At 30.9% G+C, this 23,587-nt stretch overlaps 1 protein-coding gene and 1 long non-coding RNA gene across 3 annotated transcripts; one reads left to right on the top strand and one right to left on the bottom strand.

Moving 5' to 3' along the window:
- Positions 1-3,810: 3,810 nt before the first annotated feature.
- LOC120078166 (putative F-box protein At2g16290) lies at positions 3,811-4,416 on the bottom strand. Its single transcript, XM_039032394.1, has one exon. The coding sequence runs from the start codon at positions 4,414-4,416 to the stop codon at positions 3,811-3,813; it is 606 nt and encodes a 201-aa protein (XP_038888322.1).
- A 9,911-nt stretch (positions 4,417-14,327) lies between these two features.
- LOC120069932 lies at positions 14,328-16,010 on the top strand. 2 transcript variants are annotated; one of them, XR_005479725.1, is made up of 4 exons: positions 14,328-14,450; positions 14,543-14,662; positions 14,894-15,198; positions 15,323-16,010. It is a non-coding gene; the product is annotated as an uncharacterized LOC120069932 (long non-coding RNA). The 2 variants fall into 2 exon arrangements; XR_005479724.1 differs by having other exon boundaries at positions 14,543-15,198.
- Positions 16,011-23,587: the final 7,577 nt, after the last annotated feature.

Here is a 23,587-nt window from a genome sequence, read left to right as displayed (position 1 = left end):
GATAACAAACTCAAATTTTTGTACTAATGATTTTTAGTGTTTCAAAGTATTTATCCGAGTTTCTGTACTAATGATTTTTAGTGTATCAAAGTATTTATCCGAGTTTCTATACTAATGATTTTTAGTGTTTCAAAATATTTATCTTGTAGAGCTGATTCCAATACATCTTGAATTGTTGGAATTGGAGTTTCAAACAAAAAAGTTATGAGTAAAAGAAGATTGGAAACAAATTTCGATGTGGTCAATGACATGTCAGTTAGTGGCAAACATGAACCAACAGAAAGATGATATGTGGCAAGTTATTGAAGAGAGATGAAAAAAAAAAAAAAAAAAAAAGAGAGAAAAGTGAGATCACATGAGAGGGTAATATGTGACATCCCAATCTATGAATTATTATATTTTTTTTTTTTAAAAAAAGAAGAAGAAATGGGAGAACGTGAATCCCCTCCAAATTCACTCATCGGTTTTTTTCCTTCTTAAATGTATTCCCCTCCATTTTCTCTTTCCTTTTTAATCTCAACCCTCTATTATTTTTATCCTAAATTCAATGATCAATTTTAAATCATTCAAATTTTATGATCAATCATTCTTCATCCTCTAACCACCTTCTTGAAAAAAAAAGAGAGAGAGAAAATTCCAGCAGCTGTTCCATCCTCCAGATGTTCAAGAAGTTAATATTTCTCTCATTCTCTTCAATTTTTACAAGTGTAATAGTTGAGAGAAAATTATTAAAGTGTCATAAAGTTAAACTTGGGAATTTTATCTACCTAGAGATTATTTTTTTATTTAGATTTTGTATTAAGGTATGGGTACACCTTGAGTTGTGATAAAAAGAAATTGATTAGATTTTGAACCAGTAAAAATGATCTGGGTTTCTCTTTAACCTGGGTGAAAGAGGGTCGTGTAGGTTTTGTTCTCATCTGCAAGAGAACTTTTTCAATAAAATACCCAAAAATAAGTCTTGGAGAGTGGATATAGACAAATTGCCTAACCGTTATAAATATCGGTGTCTTCTTTTCCTCAAACATATTTATTTTTGCACTTAGTTTCTTTTCTAATTTTTAGATTGTATATTAGGATTGATTTGTTGCTTTGCATAATTGTGTGATATTAGTCATTAACTTGAATTGGTTGTTTGGTGTTATTTTCTTAAATTAAAACTCAAGTTTAGTAGTCACATTTACTCTTGATAGAACTCTAACCCTCGATTAACCAATTATTTATGCAATATAATTACATCTATTTAATAAAATAATTGCTTAATTAATTATTCAGTAACATGAAATAAAAATAGACATCTTATTAGTCTTAAAGATAATTATCTTCGAGTGAGTTTACAAAAATCCTATCGTAAAGTAGGTATAAATTATCTAAAAATCATTCTACCAATCCATGCAAAATCCTTTTGCATGGCTAATGCTAGTGGAGCCCACCCCTTCACCTTGGCTACCAAGTTGACCCCTTCATGGATAGGCTTTCTTTTTGGGGTCGGCTTGGTAGCCAAGCCTGCTTTTGTGTATATATACTAATTTAATTCACTTGTATAACAAAATAGTATTCACCACTATTGTTTTTAGATGACTAAAGTCATCTAGAAGTTTAGTGGCTCCGTCTCCTAATTCGAGCTATTCTTTGAGCCCGACTCATCTTTCTCGGCTCGATCTGCTTTCTCAGCTTAGTCACTTAACTCGTCTTGCTTTCTTAGTTTAAATGGGTCGAGCTAACGGAGATCATTTTCTCAGCTCAATTACCTTTGTCTGAATCTTGGCTTTAACTTAATTAATTAAGTCTATTTTTACCCTCCACAAAACTTGTAGGAGATGTTAAACACATTTTATGAGTTATAAAGTTTAGGATTAGAGTCTGTTTGGATTGACTAAAGAAAAAAATATTTTTTTTTTCTAAATTCATTTTAGTTCAACTTTTTTATAAAAACTATTTAAAAATACACTTTAAAAGTATTTTAAAAACTATTTTGAGTTATTGTAAATCACTTGGATTTTTTTTTCTAAACAACTTATTTTCAAAATTAAACACTTGAAAAGTTAAACTAAACATATCCTTGATATTGGAGTTAGAAAGTTTGTGTTTAAGGTGCAAAGTTGCAAGATAAGTTTTTCAATAAATTTATAAAATAGAAAAAGAGGGTGTTTATTGATAAATGTGCCAACTTCAATAATGTTTACTATTGAAGTTGAGTTGTTCAACACCAACTTATGAAGTTGGCATGCCAAACACCTCTTAATTTATGAGCTTGGTGGATAAGAATGATATGCCAAAGCATAGTATATATATATATAAAGAGCAACAATTAGGTGTAACGTAGGATGCATCTAACCCTTATACTTCCACGGATTAACTACATAAAATAGAATTAAAAAAATATCTTTAAAAAAATGCCACATGATATTATTTTATTGGACAATACTTAGGATGCACCAAGATAAGTACATCCTTAGAGCAACCAAGTTTTTTAATTTTCAAAAAAAAAAATCCAAGTAGATGATTTCTTGCCAAGAAAGTGGTAAATTTTATCTAGGTAGTCTACTCTCATTCTCTTCACAAGGTAGAAAAAGGGGGGGTTTTGCAACTCCTATTGTCTATTCGGAGGGAGTAGTCCTAATTTCTCCATCTTTCCATTAATATTTTTACAAAATTCTCTAACAATTTCTCCCTTCACCATCTTTCTTGATAGAGAAACTAAAGTGAGAGCACACGTTTGTGTTTCTCTAAATTCTTAGATTTTTTTTTTTGTGAAACTTCTAAGAGAGAGAGTAATTTGTATTTTTTAACTTCTTAGAGAGAGAAAATATAGAAGGTAGAGAAAGTTTGAGGTGATTTCTTCAACTTCTGTGATAGAAAAAAAAAGAGAGGGAGGGAGAGAAGTTTTTCTTCCCTGGTAACTTTTTAGAGGCAGAAGGAGGGAAGCTTATGCTTTAGCAATTCTCATAAAGATGTTTTTAATTTGAAATTTTCTAGAGAAAGAGAATAGGAAAGCTTATATTTTTGCACCTTTCGAGATATAGGAAGAAATGTTTCGATTTTTTTTGTAATTTTTTAGAAAAAGAAATGAAAGGAAAACATTGAAATAAAAAATCATAGAAAAATATTAAAAAGAATAGAATAATCACCAATAATTGATAATTATATGATGAGGATGAGAAAATGGAGAAAATGGGTTGTTGACGAGAGTCCATGGAATGATTCCAAGATTCATATTAGGGTTTAAAGGAGGTATAACTTTGAAGAAGAGTAATAATTAAGAGAAAATAAATACATATTTTTTTTAAAAAAAAATTTAAACTAGATGCCACACTACCAATCTAACAGCAAAAACAAAAATGGACACATTTTAAAAGTTTAAAGACTAAAATAGATGTTTTAAAAGTTTAGAGTCCAAAATAGAATAAAAATCAAAGTTCAAGGACCAAAATAGAATTTAAATCCAAAATTTATCGTCCACAACTATCGAACAAATTGATATAAATAAATAAAAAGATGAATGAGAATGAATATTACAACAATATCAAATTTTATTTGCCATGTTGATATTTTATCAATATTTCAATATTTGTATAGATTTGATATCGATATGAAAGATAAACGACACTATATTATATCTTAAAAAAGAGTCCAAAAAACATTAAAAAAAAAAAAAGAAACAAAATAATACTAATGATATTTTCATAAAATTAAAACTTTAACATTTAGTCAAATAATGACATAAACTTGAACTATGAATATTGAGGTATGAAGTTTGATTCTCATCCCACCTATGGCATATATATATATATCTTTGATATGGATGTTTTAATTCTTAAGTGTCACCCAGACGGGAGGAGGCCAAACAAAATTAGTGATAACACGTTGATCATCTAACAATCGTCGACAACTTTCATTTGCTATATCGTATACTCCAAAATCATGACCACCAACAAAATCATAAACATGTCGCTTCGTTTGATCATCCGAGTAATAAATATGATTGCCATTTAATGATCCACGATAACAAATGGAAGTATTCAACCCCAAAAAGACACAATAATCATCCAAATTATTAACTTTAATCCATCTTAACTTTTCCTTGCTTGAATCCATCTTGAATAAATTGAACCCAACAGTCTCGTAGTCACGCTCAAAGTAATTCCAATACTTCACAAGAAATTCAATATTAAACCGTCTCTCAATCATTAACAAATCATCATTATCCATTTTGACCAAATACAATTTCGACTGTTTTTTCAACCTAAGTCGTTTTAAACCCAAATTCACCATCTCTTTTGGAGTCTCAATATTCGAGACCCAAAGTTCTGCACGAGAATTAATAGCATAAATTTTCCCATCAAAGATTATACAATCATGAAAATCTGAGGTGTTTGATGTAGGAATTTCCATCCACCCATTTTTACCAAGCATGGTATAAGATAGCCTCGAGAATTTACCGTGAATGGCAACGGCTATAAAATCATTGGAATACGGTGAACACGGTGAAAATACAATTTTATCCAAAGACAAGCTATGAAAGATTATTTGACTCATGGTAAAATTTTCGCGCGCCGGGTGAATAATGGGGAACCCATTTTGGGCAGGAGCGAAGTTTAAAAGATTTGAGAAAGAAGAGATTGGAGGGAGAAGGATTTGGGAGTTAGTGAGAGGATTAAGGAGCTTTAAACTCTGGTCATTTTCCAAAATTATTAACCAACCATCGGAAGAGCCACAACAAAATTGGTCTTTGAATTCGGATAAGTTTAAGTAAAAGATTTCGTGGTTTAAAGGGCTGTAAAAAGATCGGAAGTCTTGGTAATTAGGGTGAAAATAAGGAAGTATTAGAGATGGAATATTGGTTAATAGAATTGGCCATTTGGGTAAAATGTTTCTCCATGACCTACAAACTGCACGAAATCGAACGTAATCGGAGTATGTACTTAAACGTTCTCCGATTAAGGCCCATAATTCTATAGGAAGATCGTCACCGTTAGCCATTATGAGTTTGATTTGGGATTATAGTTTAGGGAGAAAATAAGAATAACTCATGGTGGCGTGGTCTATTTATTAGGAGACTAAATACAATTACTCTTATGGTTAGGAATCTTAATTTTAATCCATTTGGGTTTAGGAAATAGTGTTTTGATTATTTATTTATTTATTTTAGGCAACCAAACAATGTTTTGATTTTGGAAAAGTGAATAGTCCAAGTTTTGACTTTTTTTTTTTTTTTTTTTTTTTTTTTTTTTTTTTAAAGATAATTTATTATTATTTTTTTTATTAAAATTTACAAAATATTTAGATGGATTCTAATTAGGAAAAAAAAAACCTTTTTATCCTAAATTTTAGATTTAGTTTTTATTTGATGAATATCATTTAGCCATTAAATCTTGAGTTTGATTCTAATTTTGTCTTTAGATTTTAAAATGTTACAATTTTATTTTATATTTTTAGTGGTAAAGTTTGTTAATTAATTTAAATAATGGAAAGAAATTATAATTAATTAAGTTTAACTTTTTTAATTAAATTTAAAATTTCAATTCATAAAATTTTAAGTTAATTAATAGACATAGGGTGTTAGAAAAAAAACTCAAACTCAAGGAGAATTGGAGCATATGACAAAATTTAAGGTTCCGTTTTGAAAAATGGAAAACCTGCCCATGAATAAGATTTATGGCAATTACGTGACATGCACATGACCACAAATTTCTAAATCACTGATTTGTCCTTATTTGGTTCGTAATTGTTGTTATCGATGAAACTAAACATAGAAGGTAATTGTAGAATAAAACACAAGGTCGAGTTATGAGTTATGTATACGGTGTAATTGCTAATTTCCCTTCAGAACAATTGTCTTCCTGATTTTGCTCATGTAGTTAACATAATCTCCATATTTTATTATTAATTTATATTATGTTTAACAATTTTTCGAATTAATCTCACCTGAATTAAATTCCAAAATTTTCTACAAATTAATATTTTAAATATACATATATATTATTAAATTTTGTTTTATCTAATCAAATTTCAAATTTATTCAAATCTTTGAATGGTTTTTATTAATTTTTACATATTCAATTTTATTCAAATCTTTGAATTATTTTTCATAATGTTATACATATATTCTTAATAAATTAGCTGTATATTTCTCACATCCTTAAAAAATTAAATTGTTTTATATACTATTTTTACTATTATTTTAACGATCTTTATAATTTTATACATATATTCTTAATAAATCACCAGTATATTTTCCATATCCTTGAATGGTTATTTTTGTATGGAGTGATATTTTTTTTCCAAATCGTTAAAATATTCTTCAATTTTTTTAATCAATTTTATCACTTATCATATTATTATAGTTGTTTATATAAGATTTTACCAATTAACTAACATATAGTTGCACATTGAGTGTAATAGTAATATGAAGCTATGAGATTTAATTATTTTATATTTACACATACAACATAATTGTAATGTAAACTTGAGATTTATGGCAACCACATGACATGCACATGACCACAAATTTCTAAATCCCTGATTTGCCCTTGTCTGGTTTGTAATTGTTGTTATTGATGAAACTATAAATAGAAGGTAATTGTAGAATAAAACACAAGGCCGAGTTATGAGTTATGTATATAGTGTAATTGTTGATTTCCTTCATGATTTTGCTCATGTACTTAACCTAATCTCCATATTTTATTATTAACTTAGATTATATTTAACCATTTTTTGTTACCTTATTTTTTTCAAATTGATTAAGTTTTATCTAATTATTTTTCAATTTTTTAAAAAAATATATTTAGGGATTTGTATTCTTATCATGGTTTAACTATTTTTTTATTTTATACATTTTTTTCTTTTATATTATTACTATTTATATAATTTATTTTTTAAAAAAGTAATATAATATATAAAATATAATAATATATTCATGGTATATAAACTGTAATATTCCGAGATTTTTTGAATTTAAATTAATTACTTCAAATTATTGGATTTTGTTTCCTTTTAATTGTGTATTTTGGTGTCAAAACTAATATAATTGAGAAGATAATCAATTTAAATTTATTTGATTGAGATTTGAAAATTTTACATTTAAGTTGATAAAAGATTTGAAATTTGTAAATTTTAAATTTAAGAGGAAAAGTATTAGAGTCAATCTTACTATGAATTATATATATATTTCACTTTTAAAGTACCCAATAAATTTCAATGGAGTTTGAAATGTCTAGATTTTGTTTTAGAATTCAATTTTAATATAATTCAAATCAATAAAAATAAAAAATAAAAAATATAACCCTACGGGCAACAACTTCTTTCTCTTTTCCAACTTTTATTGTTCTACCATGATCGTAGCCGTAGACCATACCAACAGCAGGTTAATGTGTGTTTTTTTTTTCTTTTTTTCACTTTTTTGTTCGTTCATGAACCTGTAATCAACAACCATATAACTCCAATATATGAGTTTTCTTTCATTCAATTATTTCTTATTCTTTGTGACGTTAGGAAAACTGAAGGAAGAGGCGTTGTGGTTGCGTGAAGAAATTCTCAAATCTCTGATTTTTTAAAACCAAAGGAAGAGGAGAAGTTTTTCAAATCCCTAGTTTTTTTTTTCAATTATTTGAGTTGTTGGTGTTTTTGGTTTTAATTATTTTTTATTTTCTATGAATACTTAGAGAATTGTAGTAATCATATCATGTAGATGTTGATTAGACTTTTGGTAGGCTAAATTGGTTACCATGGTAATTGTTAAGTGTATTTGAAGTTTTTTACTCCAACTAATGAATATTTATCTGTAAGTGAGGGCAGTTTTGATAATTTGTTATTATTATTTTTTATTATTTAATTCTATTTTACCATTTTCACAATTTTGAAATCTCTTTGTTATTTTTCCAAATTAAACCTCTAAATTTGCTATTTATTTGGTTAGTCCAAAACTCAATGACCTAAAAAATCCAATCAATCCTTTCCAACCTAACTTGTATGGTTTGGGTTAAGTTATCAACTCATTTAGGCCAAGTTGAATTCAAATAAATGAAAATTATATGGGTTGGGTTGGTTTAGATGTTCATTTTAAATAACTTGGACCAACTTGGATTTATTATTAATTAAAAAAAATATGTTTTTTTTTAACAACCCAAATATGTACATAAATATTGTAGGAAATTATAAGTTGAACTTTAATTTTAATTTATTTTCTAATACTAGTTAAAGAAGACCAATTTTAACTTTAATACATTAAGGTTAAAAATTGGTCTATAAATATCTTTAGCTATTAAATAAATAAAAAATAAAATATTAATTTAGTAAATATCTATGTAATTAAGTAAATATCTAAGGAACAAAATAATAATAATATAAAATTATTTTAAAGATTGATCCAGAAAGTTTAAATAAATAATATAAAATTGGCCCACTACTACTACTCTTCTTCTTCTTACTATTAAACCACTTTTAATAGTAAGTGTTCTTTATGGAATATATAGGATCAAAATCAAACCATAAATAATAATTTGGAATACATATGATCATAATCGAGATAAATAATTTATCTTACACTTTATTTAAGTATTTTATGGTAGTATGCCTTTGTTATATTGCATTATTATATTATTATTATTATGTTGCATAACATGGTTAAAACACGTTTTTTTATAAGGGACCCCATGCATTATGTATGTTCACGACTATGTCAAGACCAAGTTTTTTTTAGTTATAGGCTACACTTCCAAGGCTAGCCAAGTATGAAGGAACTCTTATTCAAGAGAACCAGTGAGCAGAAACAAGATCTTTCCAAACCCATTGTGAAAGAATAAACACATTCACAAACATACAAGAACAGTTATGTATTATAGAGAAAATTACAGCATGCTTTCTTATTAAAAGAAAAGGAATTGAGAGACATACCTTTGAATAACTCTTCTTCTAGCAATCTTTCACTCTTGTGAGCAATCGTCTAGCAATCTCTCATTCTCATCACAATCACGAACTGTCTGAACTTCAAACGACTACCCTCGACACTACCACTCGACAACCTTGATATTCTCGGAGTGAGAATCCAAGAGGTGTGGGCTCTGTGTGAATTTGGTAGAGGGAAGGAGGAAGTATATGGTCGAGCTACACGATCGAGTAAGTGGGAGAAAGGTTTAGTCTATCGTATAGACAGTGGGTACTCGATCGTCTAGCAAACTCTTGCTCTTGTGAGAAATCGTCTAACAATCTCTCGCTCGATCGTTTAGTCCTTCGAAAGGGCTATCATTTAGTCTCTTGTGAGCGATCAATTAGTAATGCAATAATGAAGCGATCTTTTAAAAAATGAAAACTCTTTTCATTCTGTTCTTCAGTTATTAAAAACTGAAATTAACCTCCCATTTACGAGGTTAATGGAGAAAATAAATAACCAACCAAAACAATTATCTCATAATTATCTTTATTATAAATAAATATAATAACTAACTTATATGTTATATTTATAACCTATAGTTTTAATATCACATCATATGTAATATTTACCATAGTTCTTTTCTCCTTTATTTAATATAAATCATATTTATATAAATTCCTCCAATTAATGTATCTAATACATCAAATCAATTATATCACATATAATTGAATCAATTTACTTATGTCATATATAATCAAATTCACTCTTGTTAATTTGAACACTTCAAATTAACCCAAAAATTGATTTTCAACATGAATCCATTGAGTTACAACCGTACGTGAATAACTGACTAAACTCTTTAATCACAATATCCACCATCCGTTAACTGCTGGATACTCCACTAAAGTCCGACAACTGCACTTTTCGCACTACAGATATATTTTTGTGTCCATTGGATATAACCAATCAACAGTACGATAACCCTTCACAGATCGCTCGTAAGTACAGCTGAACCAATTTACTGTTTTGCTCCTGTAGTTACATCTAACTTCTTAAGTACCACTGATTCCTCTAATGAACAATACATCATAGTCCTACCATGAGTGAATATTTCTTGGGCCATGAGAAAGTGTGTGGCGCCACATTGTTCAAGTCCCAGAATCAACCCTTAAGAGAACAATCTATCTACTTACCCCTACTTCAAGGAAGGAGTGAATTCCATCTTGTGTAGCTGAGTTCCTAACTCTCCAATCAGACGAATCCCCAAACCTGGTAGGTTTAAGTCGGAAATATGGCCACTCGCACCTATGAAAATCAAAGGACCGCCCTCATAGACAGGAGTTCCCAACTCACTCATGATTAAGGTCATGTTACCTATGGTCATCCTAGTGAAATGAAAGTCTCTGTCATGAACAACATTATATAACGAGACTAAACATTTCGTGGTCCGGTCTTATACTAACTCCTTTGTATAGGATATCCCTGGTCGCATGTCTCCACATGAATGATCAGGATCAGACCATCTATAGCATTTTACAACACTTGTAACATCTACAAAGTGGACCGTATCCATAGTGTCACCAGGATAAGGTTTCCCTCTTTTATTCATATACTACAGACCATTTAGGTTATCTCTTAAGGCATGATCCACTTGTATGTCTCCACATACATGCTTAAGTTACAACGATAACCAGAGATCTTAAGTTATTGGTTTGTGGTTAATGCAACTAAAATATCCTATATTTCATAGACAACAGTGAAGAAAATATCTCATATTATTACATCACAAGTGTTTGTGCATACATGTGTTTACAAACTATAGGACCCTACGAGATTTAGGGCATCAACCCCAATAGATTATGTATTGTTGCACCTCTTTAGACCCAATGTTACGTTATGTTTATGCTAGGGGCTAGTAGGGTATGTATGGTTGCACTCCTCTAGTCACATCTTACGTTTTTGTTAACGGTTGATGTTGAATGCAACTCTAGCTCAATTGATTGCATATCACTACTAATCATCAGTTGAGTTAGTTTTAGGGGTATGCATGGTTTGGTCCGATCCGATTTTGGACCAAACCATGGATAGAACCAAAAATCTCAGTTATTAACATTATTGAACCGAAAAAATCGGAAACACATTAGTTTGGTTTGGATATAACCAAACTTTCCATCATCACCATTTGGAGAGCAAAACTATGTCGGCATGGAGACCAAAACAAAATATGAAAAGAATAAAATAAATATTAAAAAAAATGGATGAAGAGAAAACCAATACAAATGTTGGAAGAATGAAGAAGTTTGGAAGAAAATCAACATAACATAAATATTAACAATACTTACTGGTTGATGACTGACGAAAGCGAGAAACATAAATATAATGGAGGTGTTAGCAAGGCAAGCAAATGTGCAGAGGTGAAACTGAAGAAATTAATTGTTGGAAGAAGAAGGTTGTTTGCGGATGGGGGAGGTAGAGAACGTTAGAGTTTCAATGTTTCTGAAAATTAATATTTAAATAATTCAGATGGCCCATATTAATTGGCTAATTTTATGGCTTAAAATAGTGTTAGGTTGAGGGGTCTACGTTCGAGAATCAAAATGGGCCTGGGCTTGTGGGTTAAATATTTGCATATGAAGTAAACATTATGCATATAAAAACATTATGCATGTGTATAGCTTCGGTTCAGTTCGATTTATCTCAAATTTTTAAGATTTTAAATCGATGACCGAACCAAACCATCCAATTTTTTCAGCTATTGAACCGAGAAGTCGATTTTTTATTTAAAATTGATCAGAACCTGTCAGTTCAGTTCGGTTCGATCCAATTTGTTAGTTTTAAACAATTTTTGAACACCCCTAGTTAGTTTTGCTTAAGTCCACATCTACCTATCAGGGTGGTGGAACTCATCTTGAAAGCGTAACTGATTACCTCATGTTATGATAAGTGTATGTTTTGGGTCCCAATCATATGTTTTTATGAAATGTTGCAGGTGATTGTCGTATATTATAAACTCATCCTATTTTGCAGACTTTGTAGGTAAGGACAAATCGTAGGTGGCATGATTAAACGTCACTTGATAGCTTGTAAAAATACAAGCTATTGTAGCCTTTTATTTAGACTTATGAGGGCTAATAAGTAGAATATGTGTTAATAATACCAAGAATTCATGTGGAAAAGTGAGCTTGCATCGACCAGCACCAAAAAATCCTCACTAACCCTATATCATGCGTTATTCCGCATTAAAGTGTCTATTTGTGCAGCTCTTGCAGGAATTGATCACATGCGTCGGTCCCAGACCGCTGCAAGGCTGACCCATGCGTTGCTCGTCATAGAGACTAGTTCGTCGCATGGAATGCTGCATCTACAGAGTGATAATCGTGATAGAAGACTGATCACAAGGTAGGTGGAAGCGTTGACATTTCAGGAGAAACAAGCATGAACGCATACCTTGGGAGAACCAATAAGATAAGGTGATGTTGACATTTTCCATACTGCGACAGAAGCAGCAGTGAGTCAGAATGGGGGTACCAGAGTTGTCGGCATTTGAGCTCTATAAATAGAGCCTTGGATCTTCACTTCAAACCATCCAAGTTTTTGCCTTAAGGCAGATTCTTGTGATCACATATGAGAGCATGAGCAAGACATTCTTTGAGGATTCTTTACCTCCACAGCCCCTTCTGAGTGATGATCAGAGTTTCGCCAGAGATAGAGCTCGAGAGAGATTTCTCCACCATCCATCCATGTCACCACCAACAGCCTTGATGCATTTCGGATGAAAAGAAAGAGATTGCTTACATCTAGCCCTCCACCTCTCCTCTTATCTCTGTATTGTATTACATTTTGGCTTAAGACATTAATACATTTTGTAATCAATGCATCTATTACTTCCTTCAGCTCCATCTTCACCATCTTCTTCATCTTTATCATCGTTTACATCCATCGTTTAGTTAAGTATCAATGACAAGTCGCATACTCAGTCATGCGGCCTAGAGATATGACGCATGTAGCAAACCACCGAGAGATGTGCGTTGCACGAGTATAGTGAGTTAATCCTCCTAGCTTAGTGTGAGGCTGTCATAATGCTTGTCTATGAGCTGATCAGCTACAACCAACTACCTGAGAGGGTAAGTAGTGGAACACACTATAGCAAAGTAAGCATTGTTCCTAGAGATAAGAAAGATCTTATGCTTGACACAATCATACATTATAGAGATATAAGCATGTGGCTGGCCACCGAGAGGTGTGCGATGCGTTAGTGCGGCGAGCCGGGATTACTCGAGCGACCAAACATAATGAAGTCACTTTATTATGCGTTAATAGTTGCTGTATCCCTACTAGTTCTCATAGTTAAACTTCCTTTGCTCAATTTGTTTAGTTAGGAGTAGAAGTAGCGCATAATCCATTAACTTCTATCTTTTTACTTTTATTCATCGCCTCAAACGCATAGCTTCACAAACATTATTGAGTTACAAGTCCCTGTGTTCAACCTCGGATCATCCCGAGAAACTTGTGTTCTCGTTATACTTGGCGAGAAAGCAAGAAAATTTGTGACAAGAATATATGGTCATCGCATATACGCTTAATGCATATTGCATATTTTTCAGTCCAACGCATGACCATTGACGCATAGAGATTAACACATAACAAAAAACTAGTGCATAACAAAAAAACTATCAAACTCACTGTTTTGGTCATGTACGCATTTTGTTCAACTATGCTAACTTTTTATAGCTCCTGGTATTCTGTGAAAGTTTTTACTACTTAATAAAGTTTAGATATTTTCTTTTAAATTTATTTGACCAAAACTCATCTTATGATAGAAAAGTATAGGTATGCATGTCGTATTAGTCAGACTTTGTTATGGAAGGGTCAGTTCATTACATTTTTACTCATGATACAAATGTATATACATAAATTAATTTTAATTTTACTTAATTTCATTATTTTTTACATAATTTATTCTCCAACAACTCTTAAAAATATTTTTTTAGCAACTTAGAAAGAAAATTTTCAAAATATAAATTGAAATCGGATTGTTAATCTAAATTCAATATATGAAAATAATTAAATAAAATTTTCCATATTAACATTTTACTTATTTTTAGAACAAAATTTTTAATGAATAACCTGGGTAACCGAAACCAATCCAGTCAAAATGTTTCAGGATTGGATTGGGTTCAATTCATTATTTAATACGAGTTATTTGGGTTGAAAAAAATAATTGAATTTGAATTTAAAAGTGTTTCAATCCAACCCGATACAACCCATGAACACCCATAGAGATTAAATTGAATATTTAATAAAAATAGAGGTTACTCAAAAGTATTATAATTTTTTTTGTACATGTTGAAAAAAAAACTCTAATTACAATGTTGGGAGGCCGAGCTACAAAACAAAGAGACTATTTATGTATTTCTTCCCGTATAACACAACTCACAGAGGATTTTCAATGGATAACGACCACCAAAAATTTAATCTAGCAATTTCGATCTTCTTCGAGATAGATAACAGTGTCGATATCTTTCATGAAAATCGCCCTCCCCACCCAGTATCCTCCATGAGTTCGTCGAGCAAATCAGTGAGTTCCTTTTTCGGCGTCTACACTTTTGTTATTTGCTATATTGCTGAGAAAGTTCATTCAAATCTCTTACGAAACTGCGAGTGTTTTAGGCACAGATACAGGGTTGTTGCTGTTGCAAGCCTAAGAGGAGATTTTGCTATTTTGGGGATGAATATTACTAAAGGTGAAGGAAATTTACCCAAGGTTGTGCTCACTTCTTCGAGTGGCAGGTTAAGTTTTTCGATCTTCGCCTTAATTTTAGAACTGATTTTGATTTTTCTAATTGCTTGTCATGTTGCAAGTTGAACTTCTGCGAATAAGGATTAAAATATTGATGTTGATATTGATATCCATATTTCAATTTTATGGATATTTCTATAAGTCACAAAATTTATAAAATTTATTTAGATTAATAATTAAATTGTTTTTTTTCTCCAAAACTAAGTTATGGATTATTATAGGTAGTTTCGGATCAGTAAAAGGTCAAAGGTAATGACCGAACCAAGAAAGTTACATAGCCTTAAAAAACAGATCTCAGTTAGGAGCATGTCCAGGAGAGTTTCAACAGATAAATGAAAAAGAGTTGTACTCAAAAGAGCCCACTTGACCCTCCTCATCCTCGGAGGCTAAGGCCAAACCCAAGCAACCTCTTTAAGTGATGTCAATCCGAATTGACCCTCTTTGTTGGAACATCCTCAGTGGCCCAACCCAAGACCTACATGTCCGATTTCAAAATAAGAAAAAGAAATAGATCTCCTCAGGGGAGGTAAGCTCAACTCTTCCTTAAAAACTACTTGCTTGACCTTTGTGCAAAATATTGACTTAAACATTAGAGTGTGTGTGGCAAGCAGCAAACATCAAATCAGTGTGTTACTTTGTTTGTTTTGTAGGTGACATTTTCTCTAAATTATAAATTCACTTTTGGCGGCATGCGAAAGTCAAGTGAGTTCGCTAGACCGAATTTTGTCATCAACATGGTTATTGTTATTAGTAATCATATCTCACATAAAACTAAATAAGTGACATTTGGTATGTTTTATAAGTATTTATAAAAGATGTTATAAAGATCCATTTAAATTTGCCCATTCCAAGAAAATAAAATCATGTTTACTATGTACACTATACTAATGGTGGGAGAAAAAACTGCGGCAATGGAGGAAAACTAATGAGACCCATGTGATTGGATCAAGAGATTGACGAGAGTTTGGATCTGCTGTAGCATTATTTTAAGATCGAGATTGTTATTTTATTAATAGAAAAAGAGCCGAGATTACCTACAAAAGACGTGTTTGTCAAAGCACTGACAACGTTCCTTTTGTGATAGTGGAGGCATTCCACATTGTTCCCTTAATTTGGACCTGACCCTATTCAACAGGTATCACTCTTTGTACGTTTTGATTACTACAAGCAGTGTTCTTTTTTATTTTTTTTTGGTCATATTGCATTTATCCTTCGGAGCTATTGATAACCACAGTTGTCGATGTGAGAATTTGTCAGTTATATCCGATCCAGTTTTTAAATGCATGATTTTATAAAATCATGTTAGAGTGTATATTTTTCTAACCGTTTAGTTGACCACGCACATATATTAGATGTGAATTTTCCTTTCACAACTTTGTCTATTTATTGGGATTTGTATCATAAATTTCTTATGTTCTTGTAGTTTGTAAATTTGTATAAACAAATTGTTATTAATAAAATAATCGTTATTTTTATATGTACATTAACTCAATCCAATAAAATAAGATCCTAGATTATTTTATGTGGCTTAAACATGTATGTGGTGATATACAGATAGATCATGCTTAAGTAATAACCTAAACAAATTTCATGACATCTTCATCCCCTTTATAATTATGTATCAATTAGGTTAGATTTTTCATTTTATTTTTGGATTGTAAGCAAATGATTGGATCTTCTTCATGGATTTGTCTATGGATTTATGAGGTAAACCTTCAATCTTGTTTCTAGTTCAAGAATTCTTTGTATATTTCTTGAGATTTATGCTCTTCTTTAACTAATTGCATTTTGAATCTATGCTTCTTTGAATCAGTTTGAACTTCTAAAATCATGTTTATGGATCTTTATCTATGAGCATGTAATGCTAGGACTCAATAGTTTTTTTTTTACAATCTTGCATGTATATGTTGATTTAAAATGTATTCTTGCAAAAGAATATCTAACTAAGATCTATTAAGTCGCAACAATTTATTGCTTATTTGATGGCAATTCCTAGAATACATTAGTTGCTAGATTCAAAGATAATTTTGATTAGTTAAATATGGCTTTGTTCACAATTAGTCGACACAGTTGAATACTATATGGCTTTGTTCACAATTAGTCGACACAGTTGAATACTTAGACATAATACATATGGTTTTAATTTTATATGGCCGCCATCGAACCCAATAGGATTAGAAGCATATAGGTTGATTAGAGTTAGGTCTTTCCAACCTTAATCAATGCTTAGATCACTTTCTTGATTAGATTTTCGTTGGCTTTTTGGCCCTTAACCTCAAATTAATTAATTAATTGATTGATTAATTAATGTCTTGAGATAACAAACCTGCTTTTATTTATTGAAAATTTGAGTGTTTGGAAGTGTCTATTGTGTAGAGCTCGGAACATCGATTCCAATGCAATTTGAATCGCCCAAATCGGATCTCAAACGAAGAAGATATAGGCAAAAAAGAAAAAAAAAAAGCAGAATTGAAAGGTACCACTTGGAGCAATGGAAGAGTGATACATGGTGGGCTTTTGATTTTTTAATTGGTTTAAAAAAATAAAAAAATGAATTTAAAAGGAAAATGAATTCAATATTATTTTATGTTTGTGTCTAACCGCTAGTTTTGGACACATTGAGTTTTTGCCTTTTCTTGTGTTTTTTTAAAAAAAAGAAAAAAAAAGAATTTAATATTATACTTTGTTTGTGTCTAACGGCTAGTGTAGTTTAAAATCTCCACTATTGATTTTTCTTGTCCAAATTCCAATGGTCCAAATTAGATGTGGTTTTCAACAATTTTTCTTCTCTATTTAAACTCATCTTCTTTTCCAAATCATGACAACAAGTTTTATTATTTCAATCTCCCATAACTCATTAAGCCACCTTTGTTGCTCTTTCTCCAAGCTTCAATTTTCTTCTTTTCATCTTCTTCTTGAGAGAGATATTTTATGTTATGTCTACACTTCAAGAGTTTTTCTCGTATTGTTCTTCATTTCAAATTCATTGTAAAGGTTGTTCTTGATCCCTAAAATAGTTATTATAACGGTGTAATTCTCAACCGTGGAAAGGATCGGGTTTGTTCTTGTGCCTGAAAAAAGAACGTTGTACCGGTTCGACTCTAAGCCGTGGAAGGAGTCAAGTTCGTAGTGACATACCCAAGAGGAGTTTGAGAAGTGGACGTAGGCCAGTTGTGCCGAACCACTATGAAATCATTGATGTCAATTTCTCCATCCTTCTCCTATTTAATTTTGCAACTAATTTGTTATTATATTTTATTGCTTGAAATTAATTGTAATTTTTGTTCTTGAAATTAATTGTTCATATTGGATTAATATGATTTGTTGTTCTTAAATTTCTACATCCATTATCAATCTTGTTATAAGAATCGATTCAGGTACTTTAAAGTTGTATGATTAACTTCTTGATTATTTTGAGTTGAATTTATTGTTTAAATTAATTGTTAGCAAAACATTTGTTAATTTGTTTAATTGGACTCACATTAGTAAAAAATCTTAATTAATTTAATTAAACGTTATTCATCCCCCCTTCCCCCCTCCTCTGCCAATCTAGAGTTTTCATACCGTTCCTGCAATTTTTGCTAGTTGTCCATCATTGTAGAGGCTAGCTTAGTCAAGTCAAGTGAGTAGTTGTGTGCATAATTCAATTGCATAATTAATTTGTGGAAATCAATGATAGAAATTGCATTGAATGTCTAACTTGTTCTAGAAACTAGATTGGTCAATCTTTGTTTACATTTATCCTCTATCTTTCAATTTCAAGTATGTTTCTCGTTTTATCAAAACCCAAAACCCCCATTTTTATTGCTTTTATAGTTAAATTTAGCTTAAGAAAAGATTAGACATTAGCCTCCCTATGGATCGACCCCGTAATTATTGCTTATGCTACTTGTTAGTATAAGATGTAGGTTTTGGTGATCTATAAATATTTTTGTTTCGGTTTGGAATTAAATTAACGACATCGATTCGGAGTCGAACAACTACTAGGCAATTGCAGGAGCTTGAGACATGCTGAATATGTTCGTTTCAAGGCCATCCATCGGAAGCATGGCCTTAGCTTTTACGTGGTGCGCTGACTACGATTATTATTCCCCTTGGGAGATGCCTAGCCCAAGCTTGATATCGATGCATGGCACTTCTTTTGCCAATTTAGGTATATCTTTAGAAGATTTGGTTAGGGAACTTTCTAATAGCTCTAGTGAGTTTGTGCAGGAACCCTTCTTTAGTCAACAGGAATCCTCGAGTCCAGCAGAATAGCTTCCATTCTGAATGTGAAGCTAGAGCTAAGTTTCAGAATCTGAATGACCTCGTTGCTCAGATTATTAAATCAGTTGGGAGGCTTGAAGAGTCTTGGATGGAACCATCTTCTGAGACTACTGAGCTAAGTAGTGAAGTTACTTTTTCGCATTTAGTTTTCCTGTCAACCAAACCAAAACCCCTGTTTTTACTGCTTTTCATAGTCGAATTTAGCTTAAAAGAAGATTAAATCTTAGCCTCCCTGTGATTCGACCCCGTACTTGTCACTTATATTACTTGTTAGTATAAGAAGTAGGTTTCAGTGATCTACAAATATTTCGTTTTTGTTTTTATTTGGAGTCAAAGTAACGACATCGATTTCGAAGTCGAACAATGGAGAATTAAGATTCACACCTAGATAGTTGAATGACAATTCACTATTAAATTTTTCTCTAGTACAATTAACTTGTAATTCTTGAAAAATACTTAATAATGTAGAATGGTTTCTACATGTTGGCACTAGGAAGTCCATCTCAATTAGCGTAGTGGGAGATATGAGATGTCAAAATTATTACTAATGCTGGAAATGATGCTTTTACCAACATAAGAGAAATTCAATTTTTCAAACCTTTATTACTAACTAATTTATAAGATATGGATGTCTTATGTCATAAGGTGTATTTTCAGAAGTTGTCTGAAAATATGCTAAGCCTTCAAATAAGTACAATTAGTATGACTTAAAATTTTTAACATATACAAAAAGCTACACTAAGAAACTTAGGATTATTGAATCGAGAACCGAAAGAGAAATTATTTTCTCCTAAAAGATACTTGTCTTTGGCAATTAAAGTTGATTATAATTAATTTTAATACAATGACTAGTATAGGTAATTCTCTAAAAATTAGAGTTAAATTACTTTACCTGTTTAAAAATCTTGCCTTTCATGCAAGATAGTTAATGAACCTTATTCGATAAGGAAAAAGGCTAAAGAACATGTTTGACTTGCACATTTTGACCCAAGTGATCTGGAGAATGTAGAAGTCAAACAAATATAGTCAATATGTCATCAATCTAATTGATGAATATTTAGTGCATGAGTATCATTATCTAATGAAACTAAAGTCTTTTCTTTGAAAAGTTCAAAGAAGTTAGACTAAAGTTCAAATCAATTAGACAAATTTATCAAGACATATTATGATCTGATCATAAAAGTACAGAAATTTTAGTACTATGCCTAATTGATAGGAAATGAGATTAAATCTCAACTTTAAGCATTAGATACAATTTGGGTGAAATTGTACTTCAGAAGGAGAAATATGACCTTGTTAGACTTGATCGCGTTAATGATGAGTACTTCGTTAGACATAGTCACATCATTTATAAGTTACACATCATTACTAGACTCTGGTTAGAACGTGCAATAGAGATTGCACCATGAACATTATTCCCTCCAAAACTGTCTTGGAGACAATTTTGGATTATGAAAGTGTAATATAATTGGTTTACAACATTTCAGGATTTAGGAAAGTCAAGATGCACAAGCTGAAACAAACCCAAGAGGAATATATATGTTTGAAGATATGCCTATGTGTAGCTCGTCCTTGAGGAGAAACAAAAAGAATGATCTTTTATGCAATTTTGAATAAAATTATGTATTTGTATAACAAATATTAATTTGGTAAGGAATATTGAATAAAAGATTGAAAACCTTTACTAAGCTTTATGTTAGGAATGTCCTAAAACTCATAGTTCGTAAATAAAGATAATATATTCTATTTATCAATAAAAGTATCATTGAGTATTTATTCAATTGTTATTGATATTGCATTCTATTATAAAAATCCAATAATCGAATCCATGACTATAATATGAATACTTTAACTTTATGTGGTGACATAAAAGTGGATCAAGTTTTAGTATATAGCCAAAATGGTCTATAAGTATATGGATGAGATTGGTCACCTCCTCCTGGTGACATTATTGGATGCGACCCATTTTGTATACTGATACAAATGATGTGATCCCAAAATCATTCATATGGAGACATGTGAGTGGAGGCATCCTATGCAATGAGTTTGCATAAGACCGGACCTCGAAATAGTCACTTTTCTTTATAACGATCGTTTATTGTTAAAATTGACTATTTCAAAATTCAATGACCTAGAGTAACTCGATCTTAATTTGGAGCTAACTATGAACTCCTGTTTATTTGGGATTATCCTTTGATCTACATAGGTGAGAGTAGTCCAACAACACTGCTCAATAAACCTCCCATTTTGGGGATAAGACCAGATAGATTGTTGGGGACATAGTTATGCAAAATGGAATTCGCTTCTACCTGACTTAGGGTTAGCAGGTAGGTTGTTCTCTTAAGGATTGATTCCTGGTCTTGAACAACAGGGCCTCACCCTCTCATGATCGAGAGCGTTATGGTTTATTAGTTGGACTATAAACCAAATTGTTCAAAAGAGGATCGGTGGGAGCTTAGGGAGCAAGATGTATTTATGGGGGTAAAACGGTAATTTTGACCTAGCTATAAATATGAACAACCTGTGAAGAGAGTTCAACTATCGAGCTATAGTGGTATGTCTTGGTAGTTAACGAATATTGATTAATTGGGTTTAAAATGTTAAGCCAATTAATCTCAAATCGTTGGAGCTCATGATCTGTAGGTCCATAAGGTCCCTTTACTAACTCGTAAAATTATATCTTGATTAGTGAATTGAGTGGACTTGAATGTTCAAATTCAAAATTAGGGTTTTGAATTTGAAGTGTTTAAATTGAATTAGAGTTTTAATTAATTGTATTTGATACAATTAAAATGTTTAATTTTGTGAAAATTGAACAAAATTGAAAAATTTAAAACATTTAAATATTGATTTAAATATTAAATTACATGAATAAGATTCTTGTCTAATTAGATGCTTGACTAATTTAATATTTAATATAAAATTATTAATTAATTAAATTAGTTTAACTAATTATTTAAATAAATAAAATATTTTTTCATTTTTTGAAATTCAAATTCATATTTGAATTTACAATAAATAAATAAATAAATATATATATATATATATATATAATTTTACCCAAAATTAAATCGAAAATTGGAAAATTGGAAAAAATGAGTGGAATTTTCCAAGTTTTTCTTTCAATTAGAGTGGCTTCACCCAAATCAGCCACATTTCACACTTACTTAGTGCTAATTGAAGTGTCAATTAATAGCTAAGTAAGTGTTTGCTGTTAGAGTTAGAAAACATGTAGCGGATGTAAAATGGATCATTAAGCATTCTAATTAATTAATTTTGGCTTTAAATTAAGCATGCTCATAAACTAATAAGAGAGTTTCATGACATACCTTTGAAGAAACACTTAATTCTTGAATCTCAGCTGCAATCTCCTCCAAATCAGCTTGTGAACCACCTTAAGACCTTTCTTACTATCCTCTTGGTGCCTTAGATTGAGTTGTGGGACTCAAAATAAGCTTGAATTAAGGGAAAATTGGAGAAGTGTTCTGGTTTTTCAGTTGAAGACTCTTCTTCAACCTTTGAAGTTTTTCAGCTTAATCCACTCAAATGCATGCCTGATTTCCACTCCAATCTTCTTTATTTATTGCATGAATTTTATGGAAAAAGAATTGTTGCATGAATTGCACCTCATGCTTGGAAGATTGACTAAAAAATATGGTGAAATGTGTGTGAGATAGTTGAATAGAAAGTGGAGAAATTCTTCTTTTTGGAATTTTCCATTTTCTGTCTTTTTCAATTTTGATTTTCTAATTGATTTATAAAATAAATTTTTGTTTTAAAAAACGAAATATTTATTAATTTTACAAAATTAATTCAATAATTAATTTTCAAATATAATTAATAATAAATAATTTAATTAATTCTAATTAATTCAATATCAAATCTTAAATTAATTTAACACTAATTCCACTATCATGAATCCCCATTCATGCATTTAATATTTAAATCATATTTAAATATTTATTGATTATCCAATTTCGATTAATTCCAAAGTTAAACGCATAATTATATCACATATAATTACTAATTCTCTTAATTCTAATTTGAACGTTTCAAATTACCTCTTGTTTCTTAAGTCCCACTGATCCTCTAATGAACAATTGGTTTGTGATCCAATCATCAAACCGAGTCCCTCTCGGGCCGATGAGAGGGTGAGGCCTTTTGTTCAAGACTCGAAGTCAGCACTTAAGGAAACAACCTCTCTACTATCCTTAAAAGCAGGTAGGAGCGAATTACATCTTGCACCCTATGTCCCCAACTATCTATGAAAATCTAAGGATAATTCTGAATAAACAGGAGTTCATAGTTAGCTTAGGATTAAGGTCAAATTACCTAGGTCATCACTTTGAAATAGTCAATCTTAAATAGTAAACAATGTTATAAAGTAAGAGTGACTTATTTCGTGGTCTGATCTTGTGCAAACTCATTGCACAGGATGCCCCTCACTCCTTATGTCATGACATGTACGAATTTGGATCACTTCATCTGTAGCACTTTACAACTCCTTGTAACAAGTACAGAGTGGGTCACATCCAATAGTGTTACCAGAATAAGGTACCCAACCTTATACTATAGATCATTTTGACTATTTACTTGAGCTTGATCCACTTTTATGTCTCTACATAAAGTTCAAGTATTTATATAATAGT

This window comes from Benincasa hispida, chromosome 1 (genome assembly GCF_009727055.1).
Source record: "Benincasa hispida cultivar B227 chromosome 1, ASM972705v1, whole genome shotgun sequence".
Classification (NCBI taxonomy): Eukaryota; Viridiplantae; Streptophyta; class Magnoliopsida; order Cucurbitales; family Cucurbitaceae; genus Benincasa; species Benincasa hispida.
Note: the sequence above shows the minus strand (reverse complement) of the source record. Positions and strands in the feature narration are given on the sequence as shown.

Coding starts and splice junctions, on each gene's coding strand:
- LOC120078166 (XM_039032394.1), bottom strand. CDS start 4,416: ATGCTTGGTAAAAATGGGTGGATGGAAATTCCTACATCAAACACCTCA.